Source organism: Phycodurus eques, chromosome 19 (genome assembly GCF_024500275.1).
Source record: "Phycodurus eques isolate BA_2022a chromosome 19, UOR_Pequ_1.1, whole genome shotgun sequence".
Classification (NCBI taxonomy): Eukaryota; Metazoa; Chordata; class Actinopteri; order Syngnathiformes; family Syngnathidae; genus Phycodurus; species Phycodurus eques.
The window spans coordinates 15689408-15713607 of NC_084543.1; the positions used below are offsets into that span (position 1 = coordinate 15689408).

General features: G+C 39.9%; 2 protein-coding genes across 3 annotated transcripts in view; both read right to left on the reverse strand.

The window, feature by feature from the left end:
- Window positions 1-265: 265 nt before the first annotated feature.
- pts (6-pyruvoyltetrahydropterin synthase) lies at window positions 266-16313 on the reverse strand. 2 transcript variants are annotated; one of them, XM_061706374.1, is made up of 6 exons: window positions 16143-16313; window positions 11456-11535; window positions 10774-10796; window positions 9658-9714; window positions 1828-1898; window positions 266-734 (listed from the first exon to the last, which is right to left on the reverse strand). In XM_061706374.1, the coding sequence occupies exons 1-6, from the start codon at window positions 16307-16309 to the stop codon at window positions 611-613; spliced, it is 522 nt and encodes a 173-aa protein (XP_061562358.1). In that variant the 5' UTR covers window positions 16310-16313; the 3' UTR covers window positions 266-610. The 2 variants fall into 2 exon arrangements, with proteins under 2 accessions (XP_061562358.1, XP_061562359.1); XM_061706375.1 differs by lacking the exon at window positions 9658-9714.
- A 4910-nt stretch (window positions 16314-21223) lies between these two features.
- The window catches only part of LOC133418132 (glucagon-like peptide 2 receptor), a 29968-nt gene continuing 26991 nt past the window's right edge, over window positions 21224-24200 (reverse strand). The window contains exons 9-13 of the mRNA XM_061706538.1: window positions 24060-24126; window positions 23444-23532; window positions 22964-23102; window positions 22836-22877; window positions 21224-21595 (exon numbers count right to left, since the gene is read on the reverse strand). Coding sequence (XP_061562522.1) covers window positions 21224-21595; window positions 22836-22877; window positions 22964-23102; window positions 23444-23532; window positions 24060-24126 — 709 coding nt within the window. The remainder of the gene's footprint in view (window positions 21596-22835; window positions 22878-22963; window positions 23103-23443; window positions 23533-24059; window positions 24127-24200) is intronic.

The following is a 24200-nucleotide window of genomic DNA, read 5'->3' on the forward strand; positions in this document are numbered from 1 at the left end:
TCTCATTTTGCATTCCAAAAGTGCTAGCCTCGTAGCATGAATTGATGAAGCCTGCTCGGATTTGGTTGGAAGTTTGAATAACGTCCCAGGAAGGTCTAAACTTACGTGTCATTAAAATGCAGAATCACACGCTCACACAAAAATTTGGAATTCGAAATGACTGCTTATGCATTTCAGAGTTAGAATATCTGAACATTGCAATATCAATGTGAGAAGCAGAGAGAAGATCATTTGAGAAGAACTAGAGATCAAATGGCTTGAGGATTTAATTTCTGAATTCATTTTTAATAAAAATTGATACAGATTTTTGTCACACATAAAAAGGTTCACAATCACTGATTTAAAATGTATTTTACAGGAAAAAAACGACATTGAGCATCTCTTTAAATTATTGTGACCCCCTCAAAAACCACATGGCTGTTCGTCTCAAGGGGCTACCTATAAATAAAATCGCACTGTATTTGGTATGAAAGTAACAAGACTTTACCAACCTAAAAATAGTACCAGCCTAATAAGACACCGGTGTCTAACAACACTTATTTTGAGTTCACAGTAGGCAAACCACACAAGGGTTATAAACAGCACTTGTGAAGAGAGTAGGTGTTGCCGTCTACTCTCCTCTGTATATGACAATATTCTTATCGGTCTCATGAATTTTTATTTCATAGAGGACGTTAGGGGCAATGGCCTTCATCATGTTGTTCCATATGTAAACAGCCAGGTTCTCAGTCGTGCTAAAAGACAGAAAAAAAAGAAGTTAGTAGCAATCGTAGTAATGAAAAGACAAATTCAAATCAAACGTACATTATAAGCTGCATCTCATCTCTCTTATTTGCAACACTCCTCACTCCATGGAGGAGCTATAATCAAGGACATGCAGTCCCGATTTGTTTCTTTGTGTTGATCATATTAATTCGAGAAAAACGAGAAACGAGAAAAATAAGCATAAAGTGGACATTTAAGCCACAGAGAAAATTCATTTGTGACACACGTCATGTTTAATCTCCATGAAATGACGGCATTGAGGATCAAATGTCTCATTTCGCCAAACATTTGGTTTGGAGAAACCCTAACCCAAATAATGAAAGGAGATGTACACAAAGTTCATACAATGGTGTTTGACAACATTTTAAAAAGCAGAGCACAGCACAAATCATAAATGGTTCTTTAATAGCAGAGTTGTGTATAGTAGCCAAATACTGTACTCAAGTAAGAGTACTGTTACTTTAGAATAATATGACTCAAGTAAAAGTAGTCCTCCAAATATTTACTTGAGTAAGAGTAAGAAAAAAACTACTCAAGTAGGGTAACTCGTGAGTAACTTCTGATTTAAAAAAAAAAAAAAATGTCAGAGCATGAACGTCAAATAAAATATAAAACTAATAATATATGGGAATCCGCAGGCACCTGACAAAACTGTTGTTTTTCAGAGTCTGTAAAGTAAACACTCACGCGGCTTTTTATTTTTCCGCAAAATGTGTTTGATAGGCCCACGAGGGTTTTTTTCTGATTGGTGAATTGGAGTCAAATGACACTTGTGAGTGAAGTCAATGAAGTCTAAAAATACATCACACTTGCAATAATGGTGAAATAAAAGTATAGCGAGCGGCATGTTGATCATTGGAACGGAGTACAAGTATCGATTCTTCTCCACATAAATACCCAAGTTAAAGTAAAAAGTATGGTTTATTCAAACTACTCTCCCAAGTACTTATTATCCGAAATATTACTTGAGTACATGTAACGGAGTAAATGTAGACCGTTAATACCCACCTCTGTTTAATAGTCACCATTGTCTGAACAGAAGTAGGCTATACTGCGGCATACCTGGCAATATTGGCAAAATACGGGACATCCTTATCCAGGTTCTTATGATCAAGTGGAATCATGATGACTTCCTGAAAACGGAATAGATCCCGAAAATTATATTCTGCTTTATATTGTAAATCTCATATTTCACATTATTAAAATATTACAAAATCCAAATTTAATGTTTTTTTTTTTTTTAAGCAGGACTTCACAAAGACAAAACCAATTCCCATTTTACACAGGGTTGACACAGCAAAAAGCCATTACATTTGCGTTAAGCATCACAATAAAGGAGTGTTACTATTCTTAACTCTTTTCACTTTACTCTGTGAAAGTCCACTTGTATTGCAGCCAAGGGATTTTGGGACGAACCAGACCCAGCAGAGGGAACTGTACCTACCTACTAGGCCGGAGTAGAACAATGTGGTTATGCAAGCAATTTTTAATATATATTTTTGTTTTAGGATTGTTAGACCTTGGTGGGGCTGCTCTCTACTGCAAGGGTAAGATATAAAAGGGTATCTTTTATAAAATATATAACATATATATAAAATCCTTAGCATCTTTTGGACTCAGGTTTCAATCTTGCTATATGTTAGCATACCAATGGTAATAAAGCAAGTTATCATTTTATCAATTCTCATTAGAATTTGTAAAAGGCAAGATGTAACATCCTTTTTAATTTGTCTTGGGGCTTTTGCACTCAGGTTGCTATCTTGCTAGATGTTAGCATACCAACTGTAAATAGGTTAGCAGACTACAGAGTGAGGTGTAAAAACCTCTGCCTAAGCATTATGTGGAATGTGTGGACAACTTATGTGTTGCTATCTTGCTATTAATTTACAAACCAATGGTTAGTATGGATCAACCACCTGTTGTTCTCTAACAAGAAGCTGAATGTCAAAAATCACAACAATTTGTGCAAAAAGTACTGAAACATTGAAATGTTGGACAGGAGCATTCAGAAGTTTAGCGAAGGTAAAATTTATTCCACCTGTAAAAGACCTAGTGCAATTTAAGTTTATCCTGAAAGTAGAAAAATGAATATTCCTAACTTTTAGTAGCATGTTAAATGTAAAGAGAGCATATCTTAGTGTTTATTTGGATTCCAAAGAAAATATGTGCTGAACATGCTTAAAAAAATTCCATCCCTGACCACTCGAAAGAGACAATTTTAATATCAGCTCTTTCCTTGAATCACAGCAGCCTGTTGGTTTTTGTTGAGCATTGAACTCCTCTTACTGGTCCGCAAGAATCCAAAGAACTGATTTCAAGGTAAATTGATGTAATATTTTGACAATGCAAAATAAGCCTCTGACTCTTGAAAGGATATGCATATACAAAACTTGTTTTAAATATTAACACAAGTCTTGTGATCAATTAGTTTGAACAAAAAAATACCAAATACTTTTTTTGCAATATGTGAAACTGTAACAGTATGACTTTGTGGGGAAAACGGCCATCACCCATATGGGCTAAGATGCCCTTTACAATATTTTAAACTATCTTTTCAAAGTTAAAAGATAAAAGTTGTAGTCTGGTGTCATATTCACCCTTTGAATGTGTTTACTTAGGCATACCTGTACGTCTTGTATACATGTTATGTTGATGTTCAAATTATGATGTATTTTCAAAGAAAATAAACATTGTTCTTAAGTGTGGCATCTTAAGGCTTCTTTATACTCGCGCGGACGGCAACCGCGCTTACGTCACTGCGGCTGACCCTTGCGTAGTTTGCCTTTATACTCGAGCGCAACCCACGCGCGCTGTTTTGAAAGTGGCTGCAGTTCTCCTCCAAGTTGGGGTTGTCCCTACGGCTGGTATTGGATAGGACACCACAGGGTGGAGTTTCCTCTGCATTTTTTTTTTTTGCCATTTCTGGTAGCCGTTTTTACTTTCCTTTCAGTAACGAGGAACAAAGCAACAACATTGGCGACCGCGACAGAACAAATCGACCTAGATGACCAGATGATACGTTTAATTATGCTGCAAAATCGATCGAGAAGGCGGCGACGTAGATGGTATGTAGAACCAAGGAGCACGCTGGTACGTCTTCACAGCATGACTAAAACGGACCAATCACGAGAGATGATCTCCGCAGCGGTCGACGCGCAGCAACTATTTTTGTCGGGTCCGCGGCTATCTACGCAGAGGTGCTGCGCGGGGCAATTCGTCGGTCACGTAATGCAATGCGGGCGTTGTCGGCCGTATAAAGAGGCCTTTACTCCCTTGAATTTATATGTAAATTGATTAAGCTAAACATTTTTTTACCAAGAACCTCAAGCCTGATAGTTGGTTTAAAGTTGTTACCCAATATTTAAAAAACTGAAGAGAGATAGTAGTATTCAGCAAATGACAAAATGATGGATGGCGATTTATGACTGGAAGTGACATTACCGGCCCTGACGTCACCGGAAGCCGGAAGCGTTGTGGTTGTCAAAGTCAAATTGAAAAGCCAATTTGTCGACCCGTTTTCTCCAGGCACACGACCGAGTGACTTTTCAGCCTGGTACTCTGTGTTCTTATAAACCATAGCAAATACATTAGCTTAATTTTTCTAGCGGACCGCCCTGAAAGGCGTGTCTGCGCATGTGCAGCCTTGACCTATCGCACTAATGTCACAGTAGTTATTTTCACGTTCACGAACAAAGTTCAGGTGATGCTTTTGTTACTTTCAATGTATAACTACACAATGCTATTTACATTACTCCTGATGCATTTAATCCAATCACTATACTTAAGTAGGATATTACATTACACTAGAAGGTGCAATTTCTGGAGAAATGTGAATGCTGAAATGATGGTTGAAATCATGTAGAATGTTATTGAATCTTGTTGAATAATTTAGAATGATGGTGAATAATGGGGAATGATATTGAATGAAGTTGAATAGTGAGAAGTTAGAATGGTTTCAAATGGTGGAGAAATGTTGAAGGATGAGGGAATAATGTATAACGTGTTCCAATATGGGAATTTTGGGTCAAATAGGAAGAAAAGTTTGGTTGAAAAAGTGACATTTTGGGTGGGTAAAAATGTTAAATTTTGGGGTTTATTTAGAAATGTAAAATTTGGGGAACAGGAGCTGTTCGTTCGCAGGTTCGCTTGAATGAGCTGAACACGTAGAAGTAGAAACGGTGCGAATCGGTTGAGAAATAAGGAAACTATAGCTAAATGTAGAACTTGTGTTATTGTGTGTAAAATGTGGGTATTTTAGTGTTGTACAGTGCAGAATGTGGGTAATGTGGGAATGTGGAAAACATCTAGTAAGTGGAATGGTTTGAATTGGTGAAAAAATGTGGAAGCAGGGGGGAACAAGGCAGAATAGAATGAAATGGGGGAGAATGGAGGTGTTTTAACATAATAAAATGTGAAATGTGTGTGAAAAATGTGGAATGTGGGTAATATGGGAATGTGGGGAATGTGGAAAACGTAGTAAGTGGAATGGTTCTAATTGGTGAAGAAATGTGGAAGCAGAGGGGAACAAGGCAGAATAGAGTGGAATGGGGGAGAATGTGGGTGTTTTAACATAGTAAAATGTGGCTGAAAATGTGGAATGTGGGTAACATGGGAATGTGTTTTGAATAAGTTCTGAATGAGCTGAATGTTTTAAAAGTGAAAGAGAATGATGTGAAAGTATTTGTTGAACGTTTCATTGGGAATGAATGGGATTTTTTTTGGGTGTAAAATGTGGAATTGTGGGAAATGTGGGTAATATTTCCCTTAGAAAAATTCAAGGCGTGAATTTTTTTTAACACGAAGTTGGAACGGTGTAAATCGGATGAAAAATGTGGAAGGAGTAGCGCGCCGAAAAAGTGTGGAAAATAAAATAGAATAATAACAACACATTTTTTGGTGGAGAATAACGTGTGAATGCCTTCAGCATTCACACAATTATTCAAACTTAACAGATGAATGAAGTGTGAGTTATTTTACTGCTGCAGCATTTAAGCCATTCACTTTACTGCAGTAGGATATTACAATATTTAAACATTTGCATGCTCATCCACCAACAAGTGTTGGTGCTTTTGTTAGTTTCAATTATTTTCTACTTCACATGCCATCATTTTTAATCCAAAACTATAAATACACAACATTATACAGTCAGATTCTCTGAATTACTGTTACATGAAAGTTACATAAAGTAACAAAAGCATCACCTATCAAGATGGCACCTACCCGTGCGGACGCCTCGGTTACGTGCTCTCTAGTTTTGTCTATGCTTTTGTGTTTTTCGTTCGTCTTTGGAGACATTACGCGACTCACTTACACAAGGTAAGAGTCTACCCCGGACTTTCTTTCACCAACTTTGGCAAATGCACTCAGTTTCAAGCTGTCTTGACTGCATGGACTGGAGTGTCTTTGAAAATTCAGCTGGCACCCTGGATGAATATACGGACAATGTCACATTCTATATCAGTTTCTGTGAAGATATGTGTGTACCATCAAAGTCATTTCGCACGTTCAACAACAACAAACCGTGGTTTACTGCCAAACTTAAGCAACTTTGCTAGGCTAAAGAGGACGCATATTGAAGTGGGGATAGGGCCCTGTATAATCGCACTAGAAACCAGCTGACTAAAGAAATTATCATTGCAAAGAGAAACTATGGAGTAAAGTTAGAAAAACAGTTTACCGCTAACGATTCTAAATCAGTCTGGCATGCATTAGAAACGCTAACCAATTACAAGCGACCAACCCCCCAAGCTGAGAACAATAAAAGACTAGCCGACGACTTGAAGACTTTCTACTGCAGATTTGAAAAGGACACTTTCACACCCCACACCTACCTAGCCGCGCCAACGACCACCAGCACACCCATGGCTTCTGCATTAACCATCCACGAAAAGGATGTGAGACGTATCTTCAAACAAGAAAAGATTAATAAAGCGGCGGGCCCTGACTTTGTCTCCCCATCCTGCCTCAAAGTCTGCGCAGACTAGCTCGCTCCAGTCTTCACACAGATCTTCAATAGATCTTTGGAACTGTCCAACGTACCATCCTGTTTCAAATGCTCCACCATCATCCCAGTCCCTAAGAAACCTGAAATCTCGGGTCTGAATGACTACAGGCCTGTCGCCTTGACATCTGTGGGCATGAAGTCCTTTGAATGTTTCGTACTGGACCACCTCAAGAGTGTCACAGGTCCCCTGCTGGACCCCCTGCAGTTTGCCTACCGAGCAAACAGGTCTGCAGATGACGCAGTCAACATGGGACTGCACGTCATCCTAGAACACCTCGGCGGCGCGGGGACCTACGCGAGGATCCTGTTCGTGGACTTCAGCTCTGCGTTCAACACCATCATCCCCGAACTCCTCTCTTCCAAGCTTCTCCAGCTCAGCGTCTTGCCTGCCTCTATTGATAAATTTAATTAAATTAAAAATCTAGTTAATAGCATAAGTAGCCTTAGCAGGTTTTTGAAGTAACTTGGAATTATATTGGAGCAACTTATGTATGTGGAGAATGGATTGGAGACCTTGGAATTCCGGAAGCTTATGTATGAAAGTCTCATGATCTCTCTTTCACCCTAAGGGAGGGAGGGACCCACGCATGCCCGCACACATTGTCCATCACAGCCTCAGTGAGGTACAGCCTCGTCCAAAACTTAAGTCCAAAACGAACTCAATGGATCCCTTACCCTGAGTCAAGCGTGTGACTAGACCTTGTCTGGTTTGTCTGTTTATTGACCACCCAGGTGGCATGGGAACAAGGGGCTTTCACGCAGGAATATAATTAATCTTTTTGTTACAAGTGAACCCTTGAGGTCTGTAGAGAATTTAAGGCACTATATTTATGATTGTAAGAACACAGACAACAAGGACGAAATGAATATCGTACTGCGGAGAGAGAGAGCGGAATAATTGCATCAGGAGTAATGTATATGACTGTGTAGATAGATACATTGAAGACAACAAAAGCATTACCCGTAATTTGTTAATGAACGTGAAAAGAAATGTTTAAATATTGTGTCAGCAGTGTGTTAGGTCAAAGACTGAGCATGCGCAGACACGCCTTTGAGGGCAGTCCTGTAGAAAAATTAAGATTATGTATTTGCTATTGCTTATAAGAACACGGAATGCAAGGATAAAAATTCACTCAGTCGAAACACCTGAAGACAACCTGTTGTATATTGGTTAGCCGTATGACCATGGGTAAGTTTCAGGCGAATTGATAGAATATAAACATGATCACAACATTTTGAGATATGTACAGTATGCTGTGGATTAACAAGCAAGAGGGGTATTTTTAAATTTTAAGAATATGGTCTTTACCAGTTTTATATGAAGAGTACCATCACATGTTGATGCAAATGGTTTTCTTGGTTGTTGTTGTTTTATAACACTTTTATTAAAGCAACAATTTGATACTAACACAATCATACTGGTGGAACTAAAGAGGAGAAGTTGTGCGCATACAATATCGTGGCAATATTTCGATGATAATATCACAATGTAGGAATTAATTGGTCTGAAGAAACTTGTGATCGAATGTTATGAAAGTCAAAATATGACTAGACAAAGTACAGAAATACTTACTTTAAAAAGTATTCCAAGTATTTTCTTATTACAGTATAATGTATCATGTAACAGTAATTCAGATAATCTGACTGGATAATGTTGCATATTTATAGTTTTAGACTGAAAATTATGGCCTGTGAAGTGAAATGTGTAGAAAATAACTGAAACCAACAAAAGCCCCAATACTAGTTCGTTGACGAACATGGAAATGTTTAAATATTGTAATATCGTGTAAAGTGACTGGGTTAAATACATCAGTAGTATTGTGTAGATATACTGTACATTTAAACTGTCACAAAGCATAATCCGTAATTTCTGAATGAACATGTGAATGAATGTTTAAAATTGTGACATTCAGTGCATTTAGGTCAAAGACTGCATATACCCTGACACCCCACTTTGAGGGTGGTCAGCAAAAAAATTGGTTGCTAATTGGAAATGTGACTAACACCCCCTAACGGAAGAACTGTAGAGGTGCAGGTTTGTGCTCTGTTTGCATGCTGCTATATGGATAGACGATGACATCACTGTGACGGGTCAAGACTGAGCATGTCTCGACATGCCTTTACTGGAGTTCATATGACAATATATGATTGTTTTGAAGAACATATGTTTATTGACATAAACAGACCCGCCTCTGATGATGTGGGAACAAGGGATTTTCACATGGGAAGATAATGAATCTTTCTGACACAAGTGAATCCTTGAGATCTGTGTTATATCAACAGGGTCCTTGGGGCATGGCTGAGACCATGTGGGGGTGAGGTGTGAGGCTGTGACTGGAAGTGAAGGGGGCCCGCTTGGGGGCCCACTTGGGGGTCCAAGGGGACCCCTGCAGGTGGTAGGGGTCTATAGAGTTTCCGGTGGGGGCCCTCTTGGGGACTTGTTCACTCCCAGAAGTCGCAAATCTATTGACAAGTGTGTTATCAATCTATCACCAGGTGTTTGGACAGGTGACTCGTTGTGAGGGAGCCCATTGGGGGACCTTAGGTACCAGTCTATTCCCTATGGTCGTAAATAATTTTCCTGGGAATTCCAGTGGGGAATTTCCAACGTCACTTCTGGTTTCCGGTCTGATTTCTGGTAACAACCGGTGAGAGCACATCCGGTAACGTCATATCAGACAACAACACGTCCAGCAACAACTGATGACGTCACATCCAGTGACGTCACTTCCAGTTTCCAGTTAGACTTCATACAATCACAACACTTCCGGCGACGGTCAGGGCCGTTGACGTCACTTCCGGCCATAAATCACCATCCATCATTTTGTCATTTGCTGAATACTACTATCACTAACTGAAACAAGTTTTAGTTCTTCTGTTGACCTTACCTCTATACACCTCTTCAAGTCGGTCAGGTTCATTATCATACCAGTGGTATGATCAATCTATATAAAAACACACATGCACATAGGATAGTTAAACCTAGACTGTCCTATGTTAAAAAATGTTTTTTTCCCAAATTAAGTAGTAATGCAATACGATATGTGACTATATTTTAGGCTTAAATTATTTACCTGCCGGCACGGTGGCCGACTGGTTAGCACATCTGCCTCACAGTTCTAGGGACCGGGGTTCAAATCCCGGCCCCGCCTGTGTGGAGTTTGCATGTTCTCCCCGTGCCTGGGTGGGTTTTCTTCGGGCAGTCCGGTTTCCTCCCACATCCCAAAAACATGCGTGGTAAGTTGATTGAAGACTCTAAATTGCCCGTAGGTGTGTATGTGAGTGCGAATGGTTGTTTGTTTCTATGTGCCCTGCGATTGGCTGGCGACCGGTTCAGGGTGTACCCCGCCTCCCGCCCGAAGATAGCTGGGATAGGCTCCAGCAGCCCGCAACCTTAGTGAGGATAAGCGGTAAAGAAAATGGATGGATGGATTATTTCCCAAAAAAATTTTGGGAAAATTGCTGAAACTACGAAAATGGTTTAAAAGTTTGACGGATACTAGTGATTAGAGAGCTGTCTTTTTTGAGGAAGAAATCCCAAAACTAATGAAAACAATAGTAGTTGAGGGTAAATTTACAAGAAAGTAGGAGAAAGAGGTCGTGGGTTGATGGGTACAGATTGTCAAATGTCTTCCCCTGAAATTATTTTCTAGATAACAACATAAGGATTAATCTGGCTCAAATTGTTAAACAGCGGTTTCGGGAGGATGAGACATCAATTTTACACATCATAGACTCCACAACATAATCTTGTTGAAAGAATGTCAGATGTGCTCAAGACGACTGCAGGAAAGTGTTAAGAAATGAATACAACTGAAAAATGTTGATGGGACAGTTTTGTCCGAGTAAAAGACGGAGCAACAAAATATTGTGTGCACCATTTTAATCATTTATCTTTTATATGTATTGTAGAGGTCTGGCAGTATATGTTTATCACTGTAAATCCTTGTATGCTGGGCATAAAGTCTAATGGGAGGTTGGGGGAAAAAAAGCCTGATACTCACCTTTCCACGCACAGTAACCTCCACTGCAGAAAGAATTAAGTTTTAGTTCATGATTGGGAAACATTGTACTGCAAGGTTGAGTATAATAATAGGGGAATTGACTGTTAAGAATTTGGTTGATGGATTGTTGGATAATAGTCTTAATAGTTTTGAAGTAACTGATGCAAAATATGCTGCACTACTTGTTCATTACATTACTTGTTGATTTAGTCTCTACTAATTTGCCGTCTACAAAAGTCCAGCGCTTTGGGAAGAGCTCCACTATGGGGAAAAACTCCTCCAGGGACCAATATTCCGCTGGAGTCGAAACAGGCGCTCAGAGCATTCATCAAGGTTCTTTCAACCCTTTATTTCATTCTCCCTATTGAAGTATATTTTGTCAAATTCCTGTCCCTCTCATCTCATCAATGTATAACACAATCCAAACTAATCAGCATTTGATGCCATTTGCACAATCATATCAAATCAGGGAGTAACTCAAAATAACTACTGAGACTGAAACTGTTCACATTACCTAGTCCACATCTCTAAATATGCATGTTTACATTCACAGATATGACATGCAACTGTAGCGAAGATTTCAAAACAAAAGCACATTATGACATCCATTATTATTTTTCTTGTATTCACTAACTGATGACCTTTACCAGTTGTGCTGCTGCAAAGTAAAAACTCAACCAACCTTTGTAGTTGTGTCCATGGCCGTGAGGATTGTTACATTTCCCGTAGACCTTTATATTATCTTCATCGGTCAGATGAATGCTACAAAGGAGATGATAACCATGATTCATACAGTATAGTGTAGTCTACTTTCTAGGGTAAACAGAAAGCATGACATGGCAACAAGTGTCACAAGGTCTGCCTTCAGGTACACCTCACCTTTGTTTTTCTTGCTTTTTTGTGCAAACACTTCACAGGAACCTGTTTTTTAAAACTGCACTGAATATAAAAAGCCCCGACGACCAGCACCACTACTACTGCATAATTCTAGTTGTTATCGAGAAGCACTGTATGGGTCATTTTCGTTTAATCATATAATTTGATCAATAACGGAAAAGACACGGGAAAAACAATAAATAAATAAAATCTAATTTTGCAACTTTTTAATGCTGCCTTGGTTTTGTTTTTGTAAATGTCACCCGTGCTGAAACAGCGATGCTTAAAGTCCTATTGAAGTTATTGATGATTTAGAATTCTAGGCATTCATAGTAAAGGCAATCCTTCTTGACAGAGCAAATGGTGGTGGCCCATTGAAATACACTTCTTGTGTAACGGTTAAGACTAAAGTACATAATGGTAAAGAAAAACAGCTTCATAAAAATCGCGTGAGTTACACAATAGATGTGGTGCGCCTCAAACTCTTTGGATACAAGTGCATAAATGATGCTAAATACTCACTAAACCCATTACACTCTTGCTGTTATTCAATCGCAGTAACGGTAAAATCATGCAATAGTTCTGACTCGGGTTGTGCTTCATTTGAATTTGACTGATTCCGGTTCCTTATTTCGATTCAGGTTCCAAACGATTCTCGATTCTTATGAACATCCATTTTCTTAGCAGCCCGCAGCATAGACTAAAATTAACATTTGACTCTGGGTTCTTTATAACCAGTATCAATATCAAACCTATGAACTAAAAGGCAATGTGTGTGGAACTAACCCAATTGACTTAATTTTAATTAACTAATGTTTCAGCTAAAAGTTAAATATAGCATTGTTAAAATTGTTATTTGGGACTGTTTAATCATGTACATTATGTGCAAGTTTTAACTTAACTTTCTGTTTTAAGCTTGTAACCTTATTTTGGAGGGTAGGCACCGGAACTCCACGTTTTGGCACGGAAAGTAACTTCACACGGCACTCGTGATTTTTATTTTTTTTTTTAATGGATGGAACCAAATGCTATAAAACGTTGATTCCTTTCCTTACCCACCGATGAGGCACAAGGTTAGTGTTTGTGATACTGTGAGACAACGTTTATGTGAATTCTGTCCCAATTCCTTGTGACGTAAAGTTGTTATGGTGAAGTTTTAGTTTTAGCTCAATGTTTTAGCTGTCATAGGCTCTTACGTTGGTTTGAAGACTAAAATAAACGCTAAAAATCATCAGTGCAAATGTGCAAGCAACCGTTTACCTTGTTAGCTGTATCAATGTTCCATCCATCCATTTTCTGAGCCGCTTCTCCTCACTAGGGTCGCGGGCGAGCTGGAGCCTATCCCAGCTATCATTGGGCTGGAGGCGGGGTACACCCTGAACTGGTTGCCAGCCAATCGCAGGGCACATACAAACAAACAACCATTCGCACTCACATGCACACCTGCGGGCAATTTGGAGTTGTCAATTAACCTACCATGCATGTTTTTGGGATGTGGGAGGAAACCGGAGTGCCCGGAGAAAACCCACGCAGGCACGGGGAGAACATGCAAACTCCACACAGGCGGGGCCAGGGATTGAACCCCGGTCCTCAGAACTGTGAGGCAGACACTCTAACCAGTCGGTCACCGTGCCGTCTGTCTCAATGTTGGTATATTTTATTGTTTCACTCACCCAATTGACTGAGAGTTGACTTCACTGAATCTCCGCGCGGTGTAGGCTTAGGCTCGTCAGACTACACACCATGAAAGCCTCCTTTGCACAATATAATTCTCTTGGGCTTCTTCGTTGGTTTTGACTGACGAGTATAGTACGTGGAAATTCTGGTGTAACATTGACCGCAATAATGACGTAGTTTTAAGCCTACAGTCAAGCCAGCCTCCACTCGTAAAGTAGCAGTCAAGCCAGCCGCCAATAATTTTGTTCATACTAGGCATTACGGTAATAAATCGCCGACTCGCGGCGAAAGCCACCTTCAAAATAAAAGCAATAATACGGACGTCAATGCTCTTCGGTTAAGGAATGAAACCAGCAAGGTTAATATTGTTGAATCTTGAGATGCATTAAAAAAATGGTGTTTATTTGATAGATTATGAAAAATAAATGGCAAATGGACTGCACTTATATAGCGCTTTATCTACACCATCACAGTGCCCAAAGCGCTTTACAAAGCCTCACATTCACACACACATTCATAAACCAATAGGCGAATGCTGTCATTCAAGGCACTGCCAGCCCCACTGGGAGCAAATTAGGGTTCAGTGTCTTGCCCAAGGACACTTCGACATGCGGACGGACAGTCGTAGCAGGGATTCAAACCTGTTCTACCAACTGAGCCAAAGCCACCCAAAAATAATCCCCTTGGTATCGCAAGACAAGTCCAGATCTGTGTGACAGACCACCAAGGACTCCACTAAAAGAGGTTTGATGAAAATCTGATATTGTATTTCAAAATAAAAGTCTCTGAAAACTGCATATTTTGCTGTCATTACCCCTGACTGAAAAAAATCTGTTTAAAAATACATCTGTGAGCTATCGCAACACCGGTCCAATTCTGAGGGACACTGCACAACCCCAGGTCTCCAACAAAAGATGTCCCACCCAAAATAAAAGTCCCCTGAAATTGGCACTGTCATTACCACGGATTTAAAAAATTCATTAAAAAAAAAAATCTATGAGTTATTGCAACATCAGTCCAGTACTGGGGGACACTATACCACCCCAGGGGCCTCATGTACAAAGACTTCCTCCTAAAACATGGCGTACGCTCAAATCCAGAAAACGTCGTACGCACAAAAATATTCAGACGTATGAAACTCTGCGTACTCATGAATCCAAACACATTTCCTTCATACATTCCAATCAACGTGGAAATGAGCGCACATGTTGGAGTAGCCGACTCCTCCCTGTCCACGCCAACATTTGAACATGCAAATCATATTTAAATGAACCCTGCACCTGAGATGCCGATCTCTGCATGATCAGAAAAAAAGGAAAATGAGCAAGGTAATGAAGAAAAATATTTTTTCTGAATGTGAAGTTGCTCAATGAAATGCAGGCACGCAAGAAAATCCTCTTTGGCACACTGTCCTACGGCATTAACAACACACGAAAGAGGAGCGAATGGGACAGCGAGTGTGCGGCTGTCGATGCTGTGGAGACAGAATAGCGCGAACATGCTGAACTAAAAAAGAAGTGGTCAGCCATTAAGGTGGATGTGAAGCGGAAGACAGCTGCCCACCACCAAAGGGTGGCCAAAAAAAGGCGGAAGAACCGGCACGGAGGGCCTCAACCTGTTCGAGAAAAGAGAATCGCTGCGATCATGGGTGACGCTGCTGTCTCAGGGGTGATGGGAGGACACATGGCTGACTATAATCACCCCACAAGGTTAATATCATGTATTTTTTAGAACTCATAACAAATGTGTTCATACAGTAACCTACACTCAGCCCTGTGAGATAAAGGTTCATGCATAAATGTTCAATGTGTGGTATTTGTAATAAATCTTTTGAATTAAAAAAAAAAAAGCACATCAGCATATCAAAGAGGATATCAAAAACTTTTACTCCTTTTTGATGACTCAATTTATTATTTTAATACACAGGAGAGGACACGCACGCTGACAAAAAAAAATCATGTTTTTTTTTAGGGGAAAAGGGGTAAATTATGTCAATTTAAACACATTTTAATCATGTGCAACCGATGTACATGTTCAAATGAAGTAAATTCAAAGGACTCTTTTTTTCAGTGCATGTGCTGGAGTCACGAAGCGATTGTGAGGGCAATAGGCGGCATAAATGATCGCCTCGATCAATTAATAGGTGTCCTCACAAATATCAGTGGTTCATTAAATACACTGGTTAACAAATGAATTCTCAGTCCTTGCCTCAATTGCATTGTTTAAATAAAATGTTGCCGGGCATGAATTGTTCGTCAGTGCTAATTATTCATGTGTCTCTGGTGTGCAGATTTATGAGAACAGTTTCCCAGCATCACCTCTTAGTGTCGCCAAAGCACCAAAAGCTGCAGAAACGTGCGTACGCCAGCCATGCAGTTGGCGTGAGGCACCGCACATTTCCACGGTCATGTCACGCTTGATACATCTGAACTTTGCCGTGAAAAAGAACGGACGCCACGTTTTTGTGCGTACGCATTTTGTACATGAGGCCCCAGAGGTCTCCAACAAAAGTGAAGAGCATTGACGTCCGTATTATTGGGAAGCTTTTATTTTGAAGGTGGCTTTCGCCGCGAGTTGGCGACCCATTAACGTAATGCCTAGTATGAACAAAATTAGGGGCGGCTGGCTTGACTGCTACTTTACGAGTGGAGCCTGGCTTGACCGCATTATTAGATCGCCCGTTCCATGCTCGCGTAGTCCTAAACTTTCTTTTTAACCGCCACAGCTGAAAACACTACCTCGTAACAGGGCGGCCAAGCAGACTAGCTAACTTCCTCCAAACCCTCAACCCTGTTTCTGAAGGACAACAACCGTACCTGTGCAGGCGGTGGCATGCGCTGAAACTCTGTACCCGGGTGATGTACCCCATACGCTCCGCCATCCCGTTATTCATGGCGGATCCGGTCACGTTCAGCTGGCAGCCGTACTGCGGATCATGACTATAAATGTTGCTGCCTGGAGCTCCCAGCCTCTCGTGACTCATCCAGCGTGACCATTGGTTTTAAAAGAGGCGTGCTTAAACGCTCACATGATGCATCACACATTCACAGCAATGCCTCTCCAGACCTCCAGTCTCAGGATTAGAATGTCTGCAGCTCCGGTAATTTCATTTAAAAGCTGTAATACTCCATAACTAACTACAACTTCAAACTCCTGTGTGGTGTTCATTTGCATTAATGATACTCTACATATGCTCAATCAAACATAAAGGGGAAAGCATATCACGATTTCTATCCCAAGAGCAAATCTATGTTTATATGTAGCCTATAGGCTAGCAGACTATCCTAACTCGTAGATTTTGGTGACTGCTGTTGCTTGAGGCACGGTGGACGACTGGTTAGAGCGTCAGCCTCACAGTTCTGAGAACCCGGGTTCAATCCCCGGCCCCGCCTGTGTGGAGTTTGCGTGTTCTCCCCGTGCCTGCGTGGGTTTTCTCCGGGCTCTCCGGTTTCCTCCCACATCCCAAAAACATGCATGAATTGGAGACTCTAAATTACCCGTGGGCATGACTGTGAGTGTGAATGGTTGTTTGTTCATATGTGCCCTGCGATTGGCTGGCAACCAGTTCAGGGTGTACCCCGCCTCCTACCCGATGACAGCTGGGATAGGCTCCAGCACCCCCGCGACCCTCGTGAGGAGAAGCGGCTTAGAAAATGGATGGATGGATGGATGTTGCTTGATTTATATCTGTTGGATGTATAGTAGAGAGAGGTGGGTGTATGTCACTTACGTCGAAGTCACAAATAAGTCTTGAGTCTAAACTTGAATAAGTTTCAAGCAAGTCCCAAGTTAATGTGGGGGGAAAAAATCAAGTTCTCCTTAAATTTCGAGCAAACCAAGTTATTACTTTGTTTTAACCAAGTCCTGAGTCAAGTGATACAATCTTTCTCAGTCACAACATATATTGGAGTGATGATAAAATGTTTTTTTTTTCACTGACACAACAAAGTAAATTTGCACCTATAAAAGTTAAATGAACAACAACTTGCAGGGCTCGGCAACCTTTGTGACATGGAGTGAATTTCTGCTCAGTTATGAATTAATCAATTATGACACAAAATACAAAAACATTTCCAACATACTTACATACATCAGGCTTCCGGGTCTTTGTGAATCTGGGTGGGACCGCGACTACAGTTCTGCGGGGAGCTGTCACTCAAGCCCAATAAATCAAGCCATTCATAAAGCCAAGATCGTCATAACACCCAGTATGCCAGTATTTATGCCACAGAGTGCCACCCATGGCACCCGTGCACAGGTTGCCAACCCGTGGTCTATGGCAACGGATTAGGAAATAACTAATTCCTCACGGTTTATGAAAGCAATCGACCTTGACTCACCTATGATTACGACAACAATGTTGCCATCAAGCAGACCAGCGTAGTAAGGTGTGTGTCTCATTACATCTGGCGTAAATGTAATGCAGCATGTCAGAAATCCAAAGCATTTTAGACGTTTTTGGTGCCGAATGTGGCCCAACCATTTATTAAGTTTTGGGGACAATTACTTTTTCACACAGAGCAAGGTACCTTAAATTTTGTTTTGTTTTGTTTGTTTAATAAATACCGTTTAAAAACGGCATTTGAGGTATACTTGGGTTATCTGGTCTTCACCTTCAAGATCGCTGAAGACCAGCCACACGGACAACTAATACAGGAAAACTGCACATTTTAAATTGGCACTTTATTGTGGGTAATCTAATGCACAGCTGTGCAGTAATAATGCTGTCTAATCAGCATTTTAACATACCACACTCGTGAGGTGGATGGGTTATCTCGGTAAAGGAGAACGCGCTCACAGAGATTAAGGCCTTGCTCACACATAAAGATAATAAGGCTATTTATGTCATGATTTTGCCTCTCCCCGACAAAGGATGACAAACGCCAGAGACATTTTTGTCTTGAAAGATTATCCTGTGGTCTGAGGTGTTTTAAGAGTGAATTTGTACCGTTCAATATTGACCAGCAAAAATCTTCAAGTGTGTGGGGAAAGCCGACGTCTCTTGAGCCACGACAATCAAAAATAAAATGTCCTACCTGAAACACAAAGGATATCACACCAGCCGCATTAGTTTAATTTGAGAACTCACCACTTTCTCACTCTAGACTATTAAATCCATTTTACACCTTTCCACGATTTTTTCCATGGTTGTTTATTTTTTTTAGTATGGGATTTTTAGTCCACAAACCACCATCATTTTTCTTCTTCATTTTAGATGATGTTTGTTCATGCGAGACTTCTGTCTTTGAGGACTAGAGTCTAGATCGGTAGTGGAACAGAGTCTTTATGTGTGTGGTGTTGAGATTATCGGAGCACAGGACTAAAACAGATTTGTGAACAATATTTAAAATACATAAATACTTTGCGTATGAATGAAAGTCTTTGATTTTTCAGTTCAGTTCATTAAAAATGGGAACGAAAACAAGTGTTGTTTATATTTTTTTTCAGTATAGAATAACAGTCAATTTGGAAGCGACCTGACGCTTACGCTGCTGCCAGACACAATTGGAGGAGCAGATGGTTGAGTGTTTTCAATATGTCTCCCAAATCATTCACCACAATAAAAATGACGAGAAGAGTTTGCAATTGAAAAGTAGTTAGCAACTAAGCTAACAGTTAACCTAGCTTCTATTTCTTACTGTCAAGGCACTAGCTTTGGTGCCGGCATTATACAACGTGCGCATGTGCAACAAATCGGCCATCTTCAATAGCCAGCTACAGCAACAACAGTCAGCCTAAAAGGAGAAAAATACCAATGCGATACCTTACAATTAAATGTCCGCTCATAAAATTTAGTTAGCTAGGGTTAGGCTTAAGGCTAGGAAGAGGGTAAATTTGACGGTTAAGGTTAGGATTAGGGTTAGGTACTACCTAGGTATTTTGTCCAAGTGTTGTTGCTGTAGCTAGTTAGGCATGCACACCAAAGATCGTGCAGGTACCGCAAATAGTGTCTTGACACTTACCACGACAGGTACTCTTGGTATTTCCTATTTTTCTGGGTGGCATATTTTCTTTTTTTTTTCTGGGTGGCCTATTTTTCTGGGTGCCTCTCATAGGTCAGTCTTTGTACTACAACAGAAATCTGGTTTTGGGAAAATACTCACTGATTGTCAGGAAAGATATCATTATGTGTGTGGCGTGCTGTGTTGATAATCTCGAGTAAAGTAAGAGCAATAAGCACACACGTTAATTTTTTCCTTTTCGTGTGTGGTATGAAACCCAGTTCCGATCTTAAAAATTGGTGCACGCATGTGTGCACGCTTCTTAAGTGCAGTCTAGTGTGAGTGCAGGCAAGAGGCTGCCATTTCTGGGGGATTATGGGTCCTGTGAATTTCACTATTAATCACGGGATTGGCCAGGAGCGGGAGGGAAAGTCAACGGGAGTGTGCAGGAGTGGGAATTATGACAACAAAGTCACCAGAAGTGGACACGAGTGGGAACCATGACGGGAGAGGGTGACTTACAAGATATTAATAAAAACGCTGTAGGATTGTAATATTCTGTCCTACTTCCAATAGAAAAACAATACTATCCACCTACTGTTTGCTTATCTCCAGCCATTTTTATCTTGTAAAAAAATATTAAAAGAATAATCAAATACCAGCAGGCACAATCAAACATCTGGTTGCAAAAGATCAAGACAGCGAGATATAAAGCTTAAACCGTCAACTACAGCAGTTGCAGAATGTAATGAAAATCCTAGGACAGTAATAAACAAGCTGTATTTTTAAATTGTCCTCTTATTATTGTTATCACAACAGTTTTTCATACAACTCTTACATTGAATGCCATTTGATTGTGCAGGTGTTCCTCGAGCTCTTTAGTATAGCTCCAAAAGGTTGTTTATGAACTGTAGTGAGTGTGACCTTTGTCCCAGATAGAGCTGGTCGAACTTTTGTTTTATTTGTGCACAAACATTACAGGTGTCAAACTCATGGCCCGGGGGCCTGATCTGGCCCGCCACATCATATTACGTGGCCTGTGAAAGCAAATCATGTGCTTGAACTGCCATTAGTCTGTAGAAGAAAAAAAAATTGTCATATGGAATAAATATTTCCAACCATGTTTTTCTTACCAAACCTCTTTTTACAATACAGTAACTTAAAAAATAGTTACAAAGTATTACCCTTGAATTTCGATTTCCAAACTATTCATCTATCAATTTGTTGTCTATGTAATCATATACGGAGGTGATTCAATATTTATATGATTTCAAAATCTTAACGGCCGTCTGAGAGAAACCATAACTACAATGTGGCCCGTGACACAAATGAGTTTGACACCCCTGACATACACCATTGTGGGACTGTCGATACAATCTATGTTTTTACTGTGCAACAGCACCTTATAACTGTACATTAAAAACTACCAATAGAAGGAGTACATGAAATGTCTGCCGGACACTTCAATATTCGCATTTAGAACAACAAATACATTGTATTCATAGCATCATTTCCATATTTATTGGCATATGGATATTTATAAGTGGTCTATTAAATCAGTGTTGTACAATGTATTACATGTTAAAATGTGATTTAAATAAAATGACAGAATTGTGTAACGGTCATGGGTAAGAAAAAGCAGCTATTTTTAAGACTTTAAGACTTTTGAGTATAATTGAACATTCCTCTATTTGTAGTGGAAAGTGTATTTCAGTTATTTAAACCAGTGTTTATATTCCCTCCATCTTCCATATAAGTTTTTGGCATCATCTATCCATTTTCTCTACAGCTTGTCCCCATTAGTGTCACGGGTAATCTGGAGGCAATTTATACGTACAAATATAATTTCTAGTGAGTGCTTGAGAAATTAAACAAGTCTTTTAAACTTCGACCAGTCGAACATTTCAGAGAAGAGTTTTGAAACAGCATCCCTCTGGTAAAGACACTAAGGGCATTCAAAACTCGCTCTCCTCTAGAATCTCCTCCATAGTCTCTCCAAGGGTTATTTCCCCGTCACTACTGGATAGACTCTTCCTGGTCAGAAAATCAAGACCTGCTGCGTCACATCCTTTTACCCCCTGACCTTTGTCCTCTTTCTGTCCATGGAGTCCACCACGTCCTTGGAGAGCCACCTGGAGCAGGTGTGGGTGCACAGTGAAAGCTGAAGACGCTCCCTCATCACAGGAGTTTATTTGCTTGCACTGTGCGCGATGCCTTCTTGTGCACTTCCACAGGTGCGTGAGTGACGTGTCCTGAAAACAGCAACTGAACTGGAAGTTGTGGTTGAACAAGAAAATCTGCCAGCGCTTCTTCAGCTCAGCTTGTACCTAATCACAGGAAAACAGAAAATTATTATGAAATGGAATAGTTCTGGAAAAAAATCCTGTATACATTTTAAAGGGGCCTGCAACCTGTTGCTAACTTGTAGCCTGGAATTTATTTGTAAAATGCTTTTGCAGGGACACTTTGTGCTCAATGCTGTGAAAGACTGCTGCCTCACTTCCAGCCATCAATTTTGTAGGCCACTTGTCGTCATTAGGGTGTCAGGTGAGCGTGAGCCAATACCAGCTGACTTTGGATAAGAGCCGCACGATACCCTGCACTGGTCACCAGTCAATCACAAGGCACATACAGGTACAGTGTCGACTCAACAAACAACCATTTATACTCACATTCAAACTTAAAGACAACTTAACCTAATGTACAGAATACATTTTTGGAATGTGACAGTGGAAACCCTTCCTTTTTAATAAAAAATGTAATCTCAAAAAAACATAAAACCAGTTGGTGACATGTCAACACCCCTGTGTCTTTAGACCAAACTGTCACAGCCCTTATGTTGGCTGTCTGTTGTTCCATCTGTGGCCTCCAGCTGTCCCTTGGTTTGTGGTTACATTCCCCAAAGGAAGGAGAGAAGCTGAGCTATACTATGTTCCCTTTGCATTGGCATACAGGAGGTCCAGAGTTTAATTTCCTCTCATTTTAGCGTCTACATGTTGTGTGAAGTTGTTCGTAGATGAGACAGAAATATGATTGAAGTATTCATTCTGACCAGTATGAGGGCGCCGGGATGGTGAAATTCAGTGGTGTGCATTGCTGGATTGACGATAGTTGCACAGACTTCACCACCCAGGGGAACCTGACTCAATTCACTTTCTATTAGCCATCGCTATTTGTATATACTATCATTTTATAGTATATCCTATTATAAAGGAAATAATTTAAAATTCAGTTTATGGAGAAGAATATTTTAATTTTTTTTGTTTGTCCTGTTTGGCTGTTAGGTCAAGCAGAAATGAGGATCTGTATCCCTTATAAACTGGTACAGTTTTAGTGTGTCATAGTGGAGTTTTTAAGATGCCGCTGTGGTTTCTTTGTATTATAATGGATATTTATAGAGAATCAGAGTCGATCAGTCAAACAGAACAAGGTTTCGAGAGGGGAGTGAGAAAAGAAGACAACAAAAGACAAAGCACTAACTGCAAACAAGATGAGGAAAGTAAATCATTGTATATCTAGAACAATGACATTAGATATGAGTGTTGTATGGAAGAAATAAAAGCATACCTCTCCATTAGCGAAGCAATACAACACTCCAACCAAGAATCCCTGTTAAAGGGAAGTGCATTATTAGAACTCAAATTAAATATTTACTACAAAAACATCAGATATGCAATTGGCATTATTAATCTTACCTGAAAAGAGCTGATGGTGAGATTAATGAAGTCCCGTGCATAGCGACTGCTTCCCTCCATACATTCATCGACGAGCACAGTGAAGACCACTTCATGGATTCCAAGCAGAGGAATCAAAACCAGTGTTGCCCTGGCTAAACTGACATGAATCAAAATATACAACCATGCTTATTTTATCCACAAATACTTCTGAGGATTAAATAATATTTTTTTAGCTAAAATGCCATGTGCCACAGTGCCTGGAAAAAACGTGCTCAACATTACCTCTGGATTGTGTCATTTGTGGTGAGGTTGACAGGCAAAAATGAATGTGGGTTACACTTGAATTAGTATCATTTTCCTCTGGATTAATAAAGTATATATCTAAAGTATTATATGGTGCTGTGAATGGTCGGAGTAATTAAGAAGGAGTCTTGTACATCTTAGGGTTTTTGACCTAACATGACTGGAAGTGGTTATAGTTCATCTCCAGGGAAATACCTGTATCTGTAGTCAGTAAATTTCACCTGATCCACTTTAAGCTTGGACAGCAGCAGCAGCAGTATCTTGATGAATATGAAGAAAATTATCTGCAACATGCATTAAATGTAATGTGAGCAATATCAAAAACATTTTCCAAAAACAGTCATTCATTTGAGAATTGCTCTGGCAAGATTAGCAATCAGTCACACTTGAATACTGTACTACGACGTACAACTGCTTCCTTATCACAAGCGCTCACAAGACATAGAGGGCCTGATTCACTAATATCCCTAATAGCGGGAGTTAAATTGCATTTTTGCTCTAATAGATTGTGTGTGCAGTAAGTGGGGATGTTGCACATGATTTGCCAATATTGCAGTCTTTTACTCAAATCTCATAATCTCAAAATAAATAATATTTTTCTTGTAACATCACAGCATCAGAATAAATGAAAAAGATCACAAATTATTTGTATGTTAGACTATGTATTATTTTATTCTTTTAAAATTAGTTTTGACATGGGTACTGTACTGTAAAAAATTTGATAGCCATTGCAGGGTAAACCTATGCACACCCTGCAGTTGCACGACATTTAAGAAGAACGGTAACACCTTTCAAATAAACTAACACTTACCAGCACTGACAAAGTGATCGGGCCCTTTATTATCCACCAGAACCATCTGTTCACAATTGACCAGCACCTTAGGAATAAACATTGGCAATAGTGAAACATGAACAAACATAAAATTATTAATTTTATTAATTAAAGTGAAGC